Source organism: Macaca mulatta, chromosome 3 (assembly GCF_049350105.2).
Source record: "Macaca mulatta isolate MMU2019108-1 chromosome 3, T2T-MMU8v2.0, whole genome shotgun sequence".
Classification (NCBI taxonomy): Eukaryota; Metazoa; Chordata; class Mammalia; order Primates; family Cercopithecidae; genus Macaca; species Macaca mulatta.
The window spans coordinates 162,146,564-162,161,250 of record NC_133408.1 but is presented as its reverse complement, the minus strand read 5'-3'; the positions used below and the strand labels follow the sequence as shown (position 1 = coordinate 162,161,250).

Sequence of the window (14,687 nt, the reverse complement as noted above, 5' to 3'; positions counted from 1 at the left end):
TGTCATTAATTTGTTCTGCTCTCACAGAACATTGTGTTTAAGAACTTGCTGTTTTTCTACCTGTCTCACCACCAACTGCAAATCCACACCCAGTCAGGTATGCACACAATCAAGAAAAGAGATAGGAAAAGACCAAGAAAGAGAATAACTTGCAAAGTAATACAGCAGTATTTCTCCAAGTTAAACATCATAACTACATTCATAATACTCACTAGGATGTTATGTTACATGTGAATTTTTTTTCTTACAGATAAATGCTTTTGGCCATTAGAGTGTGTAAAGTGGTGTCTGTGTGTGCTCAGAAAATTACCTACAAAGTATAATGAACCTAAGTGTATGATTTTTTGTTATTTTTTACACTGTTTTATAATTTAACTCATTTTCTTCCTAATTTCTCATCTATTTAACACTTGATTTTAGCCAAGAACACTATCATGGGCATTATCCTGTGAAATTTAGTTTTTTGTTAGTACTCTTTTATTAACTTTGGGATTTTTATGAACTCCGAATCCCTTATTGAGGACTCTTTTTTAAAGTATGTTAATCTCAGGACAGAAATAATGACAAATTGGGGCTTTATAAGTAAAGTGATCGTGCTTTCACCATTCTGGGGAAATTGAAAAATGTTTTTTACAAGTTGATCACCATTATCTTTACCTACCAAGGTTATCAACATTAGGTTCTTTGTCAGAGTGTCCAGAATTACTCATAACGTTACGATGGTATTGCCATTTGTTTTTTGAAGTTTGAAACGTAACAAGAAACATTTATATTTAACATAAAGAATTAAAAATACAACTACTGATTAAATACGAAGAATATAAAAGTAACCATGGTTTTGAAGATACATCCCTGCCTACTAATGCATAAATCATGCAAGGATTGCTCATCCACGTATCTATCTGTATATAAATCTTTATTGTTTTTTTTTTTCTCTAGAAATGAATGCCAGTAAGTTAAGTTTCCTGCTGGCATTTTTAGGAAATTATCTCAGAGTCACTTATTCACATTTGAATTCTTTAATCTGTTAATAATACCTTTAGGAATAGGTCACTGATTAGAAATAATTTTAAAATGAAAAAGCTCTGAATAAATTGCAGGTTATATGTACTAACTCCAGAGAAAGCCTACTCACATTTTTTTCATATATCTGTCTAATTATAACAAACACTTGTTTTCTTAATTACATTCCCAATTAAACACATTTATTGTCAAGAATCTTACTATAGAATCAAACAGAAGAAAAATATAACCATATCTCTATAAAGGTTGTTGTATATTATTAGAAAATCTATTTTTAGTAGAATTCTGCCTTTACCAATAGAGATTTTGTTTTATGATGTTTTTCCTTGTCATTGTGTTGTTAAAGAATATATACATTTCAAATAGTTACATTTCTCCAAAGTAAAAAGATTATAAGAAGTAGATTTGCTTCTTCGCCAATTGTATTCAGTTATTGTTAAGACTTAGTTCCTCTAATCTACCAAACTGTACACTGTGGATGTGAAAGGAGATTTTGTTTGGTCTTTTTTTCTCTTAATTGTATTACATATGGCAAAAGGAGAAATAAAGGTAGTGTTTTTTCAACATTTTCACTGTAGAATCAGCATGGTGTTGTCTGGTTCTCTTATTTAATGGTGCATTTGAGGCACTGAATATTAAGGTGAAGAGATTTAAGTGAATAAAGTGCTATGGGAGTGTTCACTGCTTTGCTGTGATTGGTCCCTAGAGAACTTAAATCTGAGGGCATTTTGGCTAGACAAGGAGATCAGGAGGAATTACTGGCAGAATGAGAAGAGAAAAGCAATGTAGGTTTGTGATAGAGCTTTGATGCTGAGGCCAGGGTGGAGGGCAGAAATAAGTTTTTCATTAGTCAAGAGCAAGAGGTGACTTTTTTTCTAAGCTAGCTCATTAAGATATATTTAGCTAAATAATGTGGTGCTTTAAACAATTTATTTTTTTAAGTTTTACTTTAAGTTCTGGGATACATGCACAGAATGTGCAGGTTTGTTGCATAGGTATTTTCCACTGCGATGTTGTAATAAATGAGTTTATTTCTTTAATTTTCTTTTGTAGACTAGAAATACAAATTTGAAGTTAGTATATGTGAAGCAATTGTTGGAAAGCTGAGAACAAATGAATCATACAGCAGCTTTGTTTTTCTGCTTTTGCTTTTATGCTTTTTATAGTTAAATTTCAATATGTTTTGGTGTAGGAATATTTTACTTTCAAAACATTTGTTTCTGTATTAGCCTATGTACTTGCATAATGGAAAGTAATAGCATGACCCTTTGCCAAAATATTATATGAGTTACCTTCTTACATGGGCTGATAGCACAGTCCTCTAGAGTAATTTCACCATAGTAGTGAATGCTTAGCAAATCTTGACTCCACAGTTAGGTATAAAGAACTGAAATGCATTGTTTTTCTCCATCTTTAGAGCACCCTGAATGTCATTCCTCTGTTAGACCACACCTTCCACTAAGTTGGGTTTTAATAAGCCAGAAAAGGCAAAAAATGAAAATAAAAGATTGCTTCCCTATCTAGCCCATTTTATTTCCAGTACCTGTCTCACCTTTACCTATAATTGAGAAATTCAGGGACCCTATATTCTACACACGTGTAGATAGACAGAAACCACCATGGTGACAGAAGCACATATGCATGAATAACGGCAAAGGTACTGGTTGCTAACATAAGAATTTTCCTGCATAAAACATAATTTTGGGGATTTGCAAGAATCTTTATCCTAGTGAACAGTTACAATGTTTGTTCTTATGTACACAATATAATTTCCTTAGTAAAGTATACGTATCCATTTTACCTCTTTGTATGAAACCCTACCACCATATTTTTTTTGTTGTTTTTGTTTTGTTTTGCTTTTTTTGAGACGGAGTCTTGCTCTGTCACCCAGGCTGGAGTGCAGTGGTGCCCTACCACCATATTTATTTCTATTTTATTCTCCTTGCCCTGCCTTATTAAGAATTGTAAAGGAACAATTAGAAGGCTGAACAAAGAAAATATTGGATCATTCAAGATTTTATATGATTTTTTTTCACTGATGGCAATTGATACAGAAAAGAAAAAACAATGTATTAATGATAAATCTAATTAACAGGGGGAGTTCATGATGTTCATTTTTCCTTTTTCTTCTAGCAATGGCTCAGCAACATCAGAAGACCTTTTTTGGAAACTTGATGCACTGCAAATGTTTGTCTTTGATCTGCACTGGCCAGAACAGGAATTTGCCCACCACTTAGAGCAAAGACTTAAACTAATGGCCAGTGATATGCTAGAGGCCTGTGTCAAAAGGTAGACATGTATTTTCAAATTGCTGCTTAATGTTCCAGCACCCAAAAATATCACTTTTTATCAAGTACCTAATATATTATTGTCACAGCCAAGGTTTCATTATGCACTACTATTCCAACATTTAATGAGCATTAGGTTATCTTGATTCAATTCTGAGGACCCATGTAATTGATGAAATTGGCTGGATACTTTTTTTCAGGTCTCCCAACGATTGCCTTAGTCAGTAACATCTATACCATATTAATGGTTTCTTTAGGGCTTATTGTTATCTCTCTGGGAATACTGTGCTTTAAATTCCCAAGGTAATATCTCCTGAGACATATGAAAAAGGCCTGTTATGTTCTGTATGCATTATGTACTGTGTCTGTGTGCTGTGAAATGGCATAGTAAACTCAAAATAGGATCAGCACCATCAGTTGTTCTGGGATTACTATTTTCTGGTATTTTCTGTCCACATCTGATGAGTTCCATCTACCTGCTTACATTCTTTATAACTTAACTGGAAATAAGTTATGAGGCTTTGTATTCTTCCAAATGTGCTTTCATTTTATAATAGTTTTACAAAATCAGCTTTGCATCCTAATTGGTCAAGCATTTTTTTTCCGTTGTCCTTGTTCATTATGTATACAAGGACAATATGGAGCCACATATTAGAAAAGCATTCAAACACTGGTGAGGCCAATTGGATATTTCTGAAATCTTGAAACCAAGAAAAAAAAATCTGTCTTTAGAATAATGTTCAGTGACCCCTTAAGGCAAAGCCCTGGATTAGGTAGTTTAATGTTTTTTAAAAATCATGTTTGATTTTCATGTCTCAAATCTGTGGATTTTCATAGGATACTTCAGCAAAACCAATTCAAATTGCTCATGATGCAGTTTCTTTCAAAACCCTGTCTGCAATTTTAGGTTTTTGAAAGAGAATGTAAGTGACATAAAAGAATTACACATTGTCTGTCGTACATTGATTACGATGTTTAGAGTTTTCTAGACTTGTGCTTATTTTTTTTCTAATTTGGTAAGCCCTCGCATAGAGGATATTTTCTGCTTAAATGCATACAAGTGTGTGATTTTTCTACTTGTAAATTCAGACAATTAATTCAGACAATAACTGAAATTACGAGTTTTTTTCCATTAAATGTGGTACTCTATATATAACAAAAAGCTTCATTTGGGTTGTGATACTGCCTGAGTGACTGGATGAAGCTAGGCTTAATATAAAAATATCACAATCTGATCTTTCGTTGAGACACCTGAAAAGAAAAGCATCCCACCCCTTAGTGCCCAAGCACTACCACACTGCTTACTCCTTATTTGCATGTTTTAAATTAGCATCTTATAGAGTTGATTTCACTTTTTACAAGACAGGTGAGGTGTATAGCAGAATTTCTTACTCTGAATTCATGTTTTAAAAACTAGAACAAGAACTGCATTTGAACTCAAGCTACAAAAGGCAAGCAAAACAACTGACTTGCGCATTCCAGCTTCTGTTTGCACTATGTTTAATGTATTAGTCGACGCCAAAAAGCAAAGCACCAAACTCTGTGCCCTGGATGGAGGACAAGAGGTATGTAGAATTTGCCACATGGGGAAAGGAAGCACAGGGTGCCTTGGCATGCGAGATGCTCTTTCCACAAGGCATTCTCTAGATTGGATTGAAAAGACCAAGTTCTCCAGCACCAAATGTTTGATCTTTTCTTTATTATAATAATAGAATGCCCGTTATCCTTTGCTCATGTCGGTTTCTCCTTTTTGATATAAATACGGTCTAAAATTGTATAAGTGGCCATGAATTTTTAGATACAGCTTTTAACAGCTTAAGTGTTGTGTCATTTACATAAACCTTGCTTTTTACAACCAAATGAGAAATCTGGAAAGCTACCTGTTTTGTTTATCAAATCTAGAGTATCCAGAGTTTGCATCTATAAAAGACACACAAAAAAGTATGAAATAGTTTATTTACACAGTAGTTCCCATTTTAAAAAATTTAGGTAGAAATAGACTTAAAAATCTAGACCTCGTTCTTATCAATAAATATCCTATTCTTTCTATTTGATTTATATTTTGTTTGGTTTTATATTCAGAAGTACAATTTTATTTTACCCCATGATTTTTTGTTGAGAGTGGTGATTGGGTGAAAATTGATTTATTTTTCTTCAATTATCTGTTTAAGTTGACATTTTGTTGCCTTTTTTTCCCGTTGTAATTACTTTTTCTTCATTTCTTTATTCTTCCCTTCTGTTCTCTTTCATCATCTTTTTTTTTCCCCCATGGCATGATCCAGTTTGGTAGTCAATGGGTAAGTCTCATTTTTTTTTCTAAAAGCACATTTCATTTGAGTTATTATTTTTGTAAATATGTATTTTTATTTTCATCTTTTCAAATTAGAATTATATGAATTTATTTTCAGATTTTTGGCTTCTGTGTTCGCATATATAAGGCTAACAGCTTACAATAACATAGCAATAGTCCAAAGATTCACTAAACCACTAAATACTTATACCTTAAATAATGACAAGGGGAATGTTTCTCCTGTGTTAGGCTGCAGAATTTATAAACTACTCTTAAAATTTTAAAGATAAAATGATTTAAAACCAAATTAATTCACCTTCTTTTAAATTGAAATCTGAATAGCTATAGGAGCAGAGTGATTACATTTTTCAAGCATTTATCTACAGTATACTTTTAATACCAAAAGAATTTCAAGTTTGGAGCTTTAGATGACATATAGCCCCTAAAAACTTGAACCAGAAGTCCACACCCAAAGTCACTTCATAGAGATGAACCCAATGGTGGATTTCAGTGAGGTACAAGCCCACCAGTGATACAGTCTTTCCTCCCACTCATGGCCTAGGATGTGACCATCATCAGAGGTAAGGAAGAGGCAGGCCTGTGTCATGAGACTTCTGCCCTCCTCCACAACAGGTCATCATAAAATACCATCCCAGAATCCCTGAGTTACAAGGTTAGAAAAACTTTATGCATAAAGGATTAACTAGTGTTACTTTTTTTTTTTAATTTTTTCCATGAGTCAGAATGTCTTTGTGTCCTGCAGGTAGGTTACATCTTACAAGTCTTACAGTTGACAATTGGGAATCAAATTCAGGGTGATTCTTCCTGGGCTGACAATTCTCATCCAAGCAGAAGGGCTTAGTTAACTGTGAAGGTAGATGGGAAGGATTACTACTTGTGAATTCTATACCTATTGCCCCAGATATAGACATTAGCTATTTGGCCATAATTTATATTTATGCATGAATACATAGTTTTATTATTTGAGCAATTCAGCAGAAAAAAAATGTATTTATAATACCATAGCATACAACCTTACAAATTTATCAAGTAACTGATATGTGTTATAGAATGTTCAGTAATTACCATTCTCTGATCGCTTACAACATGATTTATTATATCTAATTATCTGAATAAGTAGGCAACTGGCTTAGATACCAGTGTTTCCTATTTACCTCCTCATTTTTTTTAATACCCAGCTGTAAGCCTTTGATTGTCTGCCTGAGAATATTATCTTGTTTCTTCATAAACCTATTCTTTTCTCATCTGGTTTGTGGAATCATCTTCCATTGATACTGGGTTTATCCATTTGTTCTTATTTTAACATACACTGCAGTACCTGACATGCAGTAGGCACTTAGTAAATGTTTGCTGAGTGAATGAACAGATTTGTTGTCACGGCTTTAAAAATCCTCCCCTGTAAGAAACAACTTGCTGTAGTACTTAAGAGGAAAAACAGGCACACACACACACACACACACACAAATGACGAACATTGTTACATTGTCAAATGATTCTTTACATTAATAGGTGGGTGGTTTTGAAGAGGAATCTACTGCTGTTCATTATGTGTGCACCTGTGCATTCACACCAGAGACAATTAGTTCCCCACAACTTTCACACAATTAACATAGTTCAAAATGTGCAGGTGTAAAACCCATTAGCAACCCTGAAAAAGTGGCAAACAAGAATTTCATTGCAAAAGAATTTTATACTTTGTTTTTTCTCTCCAGTAAACATACTCACATAATTGCATAGACCTTCCCTCTCTATATATGCCAAGATAAGTTTTGGAATTGTTGAAAATTAGTGTGTACATTACATATACAGGTGAGTCAGTGAACCCCATTTAAAATAGCAACAAAGTTGTTGAAAAAACTAGATCACTAGACAATTTGGAACCATATAAAAAATATGTACTACATAGTTAAACACGGCAGCAATGTTTTTGCTAAATTATAAATAAATTACCTCTCCAAAATCTCTAGTAAATTTGTTATATTGTCATCGCTTGGATAAAACTTGCGCAACTCCTTCCCCACAGTGCATTCCCTTCTGTGCTTCTAAGTTATGATTCTGTTTTCTTACACGCTACATGATGATGCCAACATGTTCCACTGAGGCCCAGAATAGGGTTTAATGGAGTGATTATTGGGTGAATGATCTGCTTATGTGACAGCTATGTGAAATGAGTCAGCAATCTCAGGCCAGTCCCTCAGGGACAGATGTTGAGATCACAAAACCACCGAAGTGTTTAGGATCTTCATTATCCATAACTGCACAAAAGCAGATGACTACATGGGCTGTAGGCATTCATCAGCCCTCAGAACCACTTCATTCAGTGGTCCCATTAGTTGATGATGAAGGTGAAAACTCATTAATATGGCAATTCAGGGGAGCAAGGGGCCCTACTTGGGCCAATTTTATTCTCAGTTAAATTAAAATGCACCCATTTCTGGAACTAACAATCCAGTACCTTTAAAATATTATATACCCCAAGACAAGGTCCAGAATCTTTTAAGAAAGCTGGAATTCACTGGCATCTAATTAGTCTTCATTTCCTGAGTGTATTTGTGTAACAACAGTCAGGTGAGGTGGTGCTGTTCACCTGATTGTAGAGAGGCCAGGATTTCGGAATGTGCCTGACCTATGATTTCCCTGGGCTTCAAGAAGTAAGGATTCCTGAATGGTTATTTGAATGTAAGTCCAGAGTCACCTGCTGGGAAAGCAGGCACAGTTTGCCTTTGAGAGCAGATGTGGGGAGACTTAGCTTAAGAATGAATTGAAATCTGACAAAGCCCTAGAATCTAAGATTATCAATCCAACTTGAAGTATTCTAAGAATTTTATTTTTTTTCTTTTTTTTAATTTCAACTTTTGTTGTAGATATGGGGGTACATGTGTAGTTTTGTTACACGTGGGTGTTGCACCCAGGTCCTGAGCTTGGTACTCAATAGGTAGTTTTTCCATCCGTATCTCCCTCCTTCCCTCTCCCCTCTAGCAGTCCACAGTGCCTGTTGTTCCCATGTTTATGTCCATGTGTTCTCAGTGTTTAGCTCCCACTTATAAGTGAGAACATGGAGTATCTGATTTTCTGTTCCTGTGTTAATTTGCTTAGGATTATGGCCTCCAGCTACATCCATGTGGCTGCAAAGGACATGATTTTGTACTTTTTAATGGCTGTGCAGTATTCCGTGGTGTATATGTACCATATTTTCTTTATCTGGTCTACCGTTGATGAACACATAGGTTGATTTCATGTCTTTGCTACTGTGAATAACATGGCAGCCGGGCGCAGTCGATCAAGCCTGTAATCCCAGCACTTTGGGAGGCCAAGGCGGGCGGATCACGAGGTCAGGAGATCGAGACCATCCTGGCTAACACGGTGAAACCCTGCCTCTACTAAAATACAAAAAACTAGCCGGGCGAGGTGGCAGGCGCCTGTAGTCCCAGCTGCTTGGGAGGCTGAGGCAGGAGAATGGCGGGAACCCGGGAGGCGGAGCTTGCGGTGAGCCGAGATCGCGCCACTGCACTCCAGCCTGGGCTGCAGAGTGAGACTCCATCTCAAAAAAAAAAAAAAAAAAAAAAAAAAACATGGCAATGAACACACAAATTCAAGTGGTTTTTGTTTTGCTTTTGTTTTCGTTTGTTTGGAGTAGTAATCTGTGTTCCTTTGGATATGTACCCAGTAATGGGATTGCTGGGTCAAATGGTAGCTCTGTTTTAAGTTCTTTGAGAAATCTTCAAACTGCTTTCCACAGTGGCTGAATTAATTTACATTCCCACCAACAGTGTATATGCATTACCTTTTCTCAGTATTTTTTATTTTTTTGTCTCCTTCTGTCACCCATGCTGAAGTGCAGTGGCATATTCATAGCTCACTGCAACCTCGAACTCGGGCTCAGGCGATCCTCCCACTTTGACTTCCAAAAGTGCTGGGATTACAGGCATGATCCACCATGCCCAGCCTCTGATAAAAACTTTTTAGGTTTTTATTGTTGGAAACAAAAATGTACCAAATTCTTACAAAAATGTCTGTTATACTAAATGGGAAAAAAAAACTAGCAATTTTATCTTGTAAATGTCTATGCAGATAAACGCTGTTTTTACCTGTGATCTCTTTTTGCATGTTCGTGTTTGTCTTTGAAAGTTATCTGAAAATTTCTAAAAAGCTGCTTTTGTGAACTAGTTTAAGCACACCACTGATCTTAGATGTTTTAAACAACCACTGAACACTCCTGTACCCACCCCAGATGAACACATAATATCCATTGTTATTTTGGCAGTTTTTGACTTGCCTTATTTTAAATGTGTGCACACACAAATATTACTTTCACAGTTAATCATTAATTACATTTATTGACATATTTCAATTTCTGGTTTCATCCTGGTTCCTTAATTCTACAGCTTCCTTTCATGTTAATCTGTCATTTTCCTGAAATACATCATTTAATAAATCTTTTAGCAAGGATTTAAAAAAAAAACAGAAAAAGAAAGTTATCTCGGTCCCCTGATGAATGACTTTTTCTAGCTGACTTTGTATTACCTGTGTATGACATATGTGAGTTATAATCTGCAGAATATATATGTAAAATGGGAATTCTCAGGCCATCTTTTCTCTCACGCTCATGCGCCTCTACCACCCCCACCACCTGTGCAGCCAGAGCAGATTCTGAAAGTTTCCAGCAGTTGTAGTATTAGCGTAAGTCATATCTAATCAGATACATTTACAATAGCAGAATTCCATATTATAGAAATCTGAAAACCTCACACTATTTGGATTTACCCCTTGGGTATTAAATTTAAGATGTATACTTCTTTCTTTATTCCTTTCTTTTTAACATTGTATGTGTTTGTTTTTGTTCATTCATTCTCATTTTCTCTCCCTCCCTCCTCATCTCTTCCTTTTTTTTCTCTTTCTCTCTGCTTATGGCTAGATCAGGTATCAAAGCAAGCAACAATCTACAGGTGTGTATTATAGGAGAATTTAATGGTTCCTATTGTCCCTTGACTTTCACTACTTTTCAAGAAAATGGGTATCAATGACCTCTTTTGTGGCTCATCACTTGATTTTAAAAGATTTGCCAGAATCAATTCAACCCAAAAGTTTAACATGTAGAAGCTCTGTATTTTATATACGATAGCTTTCTGATGACATTTGATCACTTTGAGTTCAAAAAATGAAAGTTATGAAAACACAGAAAAACGTTGGGGATAAGGCATATTTAGGAAACTGCTTGGAAGTCTGGGTGCCTCAATGCCTGTATGCTTTGGAGCACTTTCCATGTAGGAGGGAAGTGAGATACTTGAAACCCAACTCCTGTATCTCTTTCGTCTTCTACTCCAAAGAGTATCACATGGCATTTCATTTCCTCTTGCTGCATACACTGATATGGAGTCAGAAGGGTGTGAAACAAGAGTGGCAGAGCGGGAGAGCCAGGCAGAGCTTATTTGCATAAGCTTCTCCATCACACAGTCAGCTGCACAGCTTTCAGCCAGGAGCTGGGGGGCCTTTTTTTGTAAGTGTGTCTGTAGAGGGATTACCCTACCCATCAGCCCATGCACTGGAATTGTTCAGCTGGTCTCAGATATGTTCATGTGTGGGCCTGCCTGGCTCAGAAAATTATTAATAGATTGGATCAGAACTTTAACTGCCAGCCAGCATTTTCAGGCTCTGTTTCTTCTACCTGTTTTTCTGTCTTCTCTCCCCTTTTCCTTCTCTTCAAGATAGAAACCCACTCTCTATGTTTCAATTCCATTTATCCTCTGGGGAGCACAAATTTGGGAATTGATAACGGCTTTAAGTGAGACAGACGCGCTTTAGTGGGTGCAATATGTGCTCAGAAAATTCCACATTCACACTGATGTGGTTAATTTTAGATCACTCATCATTAGGCACTTATATTCACACCCACACACACTCAGACTCACACAGAAAAAGAAAATAATTCAGACACTCCAAAATTATCCTTCCTTTATTTATTATTTATGCAGGTTGATGATAACCACTTGTAGCTGTCGGAACCCTTGGGGAGAGGGGTGGAGTGTCGTTCCTGAGTATTCCAAAGCAGACCTAAGTTGATGTTTTGTTCTGTGTGGAAACTTTGAGACATGTTTTCAGCACCAAAAAAAAAAAAAAAAAAATAGCTTTCAAAAACTTACATCTTAAGAAACCATTCAACCAGCAGTGAAGTTGGTCTAATGTTTATATTGACCTGAGTACTTTTACTCTATGCATTTTGTTAGCTGTTCCAAGAAGCCTTGAACCATCAAGATAGGGTTAGTCTTTACAAGTCACATTTTCTGTGAAGTGGCTATTGGGGACAATCAGCTGTCAGATAAATGCTTCTAAAGGAAGAATTACTGTTTAAATGGATGTACCTTCACAAGCCTTGGAAGCCAAAGCTTCTGCTAATTTAAGAATGGAGCCCTCTAGTATTCTCTAAAGAAAAAAAAAAAAAGTCTTTCAGGTTGATTTTAAATACATCTTTTTTTGGTATTTATTTAAAGGCATCTTTTTCATGAGGAAGCGGTAATAAAACTATGGAGAGTGAGTGATGTTTCATTATACCTTTTATGGCCTATTAATTTGTTACCATCTATTCACCTTTGTTGATGAAATTCTAATTTTGCCCTTGCTCGAGCATATTGTAAGAATTGTATAAACTGCTGCTCCCTGTGCTGACAAAAAGGTCCTTTTAGAGTGAACAATTGGGAGCTCATTTTATTTCTAGAGCACATTTAAAATAACTTATGAATGAGAGTTGTCAGACATGAAATGCAGTATTAATTAAATCTTTTTCTAGTCTTTTTGCTTCTCCAGCTAAACCAACCCTTTAGAAAAATACATGGCCACCTTAATTATAGAGGAGAAGACAAAAAGTATCCTTCACATTCCTCTGCCTGAATAAGAATAAGAACTCGATTCATCTAAATAATAACCCCATTAGCTGCTTAACTCAACAGTGCACATGGGAAAATTTTCAAACCACAATGTGAAAAGTGTTGATTGGGTGGATCATTTTCAAGGTTTTGTTCTTTTAATGTTCAAAGTGATCATTTTAAATAAATCCGATAGGTCATAACTAGTAGATTTAGAGCATTTGTGACTGATGACAAAAATTTTGTGTCCATATCAACTAATGAATTTTTATCTTTTAATATCTAGCAACAGTACCATTCAAAAATAGATGATCTGATCGACAACAGTGTAAAAGAAATCATTTCGCTATTAGTTTCAAAGGTAATGTATTATTTATTCAGCTTTTTAAATCAAAGTGAAAAATAATTTTCAATGGAGAATTTTAAAAATATTTTTGAACATCTAATTGAGAAAAAATGTAGTTTAAAAGATTAGGGCAGGAAAAAATTAGAATTTTCAGAAAAGTTAGGAGTAGAAAAGGTTAGGAACAACTTTTGATTGTTTTTTGTATATAATAAATTTTGGCTTTTCCTAAAATTGTTATCATTTTAACACTAACTCTTCTTCCAGTAAAACCTTATTATGTCACATTCATGTTCTCTTGCTATGTAACTCCATAGCAGCTTTGAGTAGCCATCAGTCCTTGAATTTAGCCCATCTTTAGTGGCGACGGCACTAAGGCTGTAGATCTGGTCTCAGAGACAGACAGAGAAAGCTGCAGGGTGACATCTGAGGTCCTCCACACCCAGGAGTTTCCCAGGATTTCACATTTGATGCTCAAAATACCTTTGATAAAAGCTATGATCTTTCACTGTATAAGAAGAGATGAAGCAGTGGACGCCTCATTTAGTGATTAGATGATTTAGATTCCCACTAAGGTGTAGCAGACGGTCATGGGTAGCATTTAAGATGGGGGGCTGATAAGGAAAGGAAGAGAGAACATGAGAGCACCGGGAGTTTAAGAGGATGAACAAAGAGAATGGTCATGTTCCTAGAGGTACTTTCCTGTGAGCAGATATATCCCATGCTCTCACAAGGCTTCATCAAAAAGCCCCAAATCAGGCTTCTTCATAAAACAACTGGAAGGATGACAAGAAACAAAGGTAAAACCACTCCTAATTTAATAAACAGACAAAGACATCCTGTTTAGAAAAGAAAAAAAAAAAACAGAGACGTCACATGAACATGAACAATGTTAATCCTCAATAATTTAAGGAATGCAAAGTGAGCTACAAAATATACTATTTTCTCTAGCAAATTAGCATACATGTTTTTAAAGTAACATTCAGTTTTAGGTGAGGCGAGACACTCACCTCTCCTATATAGGGCAGTATAAATTGTTACAGCTGTTCTGGAAAATAGTTTGGAAATACATCAAGTACATTAATACCTTTTCACCTTTTTCTATTTTGTCATACTAAGATGCACAAAATATATACTATTGGTATTTGCCATATTATGTCTTACCAAAATTTGGAAACAACCTTAATTTCTAATAAGGGAAAAGGTAAAGCAAATTATGGGACATCTGAAAAGGTAAAGCAAATTATGGGACATCTGTATTAAGAAATGATACTATCAAAGACTATTAATGGTAAATGAAGAGTTTCATAATATAGTATTAAGTGAAAACAGCTGAATATTTAAAAGTATAAAGTATGGTCTGAATTTGTATCTTATAGGAAAAAGACTGTTAGGATAAACACCAGAATGTTAACAGAGCTTTTCTCTGGGTAATGGGAATTTTTTATTGCGTCTTCAATTTTTTTTTGTATTTTTCAAATTATCTAGTGTCATGTCTTAGAGTGGAAAACAACCACAAAGAAAAATGATGTTAGAATCACACCACCTCACCAGCTTATTTTTGTTCTCCTGATTTTTACCACTGCACCAAATACCTACACCTACACATACACATACCTCTCACACTCACCAACAAGTGGATAGATAGAGAAAAAAATAATAGGAAAACCATGGAGGGAAGGGGTGAACCACTGGAGAATCAAGCTCTCTGAGGAAGAGCAGTGAGATTTCCACCCTCTGAGAAGCCCAGCACAGCAGCTTGCATCACCACACAGTCAACCCACTACAGTGAAATAAAGTTAACTTTGCACCTTATTCTCTGTGAGGCCTTCAGGGAAATTTTATCCAGATATAACCAACCC

General features: G+C 35.5%; 1 protein-coding gene across 8 annotated transcripts in view; it reads left to right on the top strand.

Annotated features, from left to right (window-relative positions):
- The window catches only part of CADPS2 (calcium dependent secretion activator 2), a 572,739-nt gene that overhangs the window by 499,872 nt on the left and 58,180 nt on the right, over positions 1-14,687 (top strand). For 4 of the 8 annotated variants that reach the window (XM_015134824.3, XM_077997217.1, XM_077997219.1 and 1 more), the window contains 4 exons: positions 3,157-3,312; positions 4,729-4,876; positions 5,594-5,608; positions 12,769-12,843. In XM_015134824.3, the coding sequence (XP_014990310.2) occupies positions 3,157-3,312; positions 4,729-4,876; positions 5,594-5,608; positions 12,769-12,843 (394 nt within the window). The remainder of the gene's footprint in view (positions 1-3,156; positions 3,313-4,728; positions 4,877-5,593; positions 5,609-12,768; positions 12,844-14,687) is intronic. The other 4 variants (XM_028846226.2, XM_077997218.1, XM_028846223.2 and 1 more) reach the window with 1 other exon arrangement.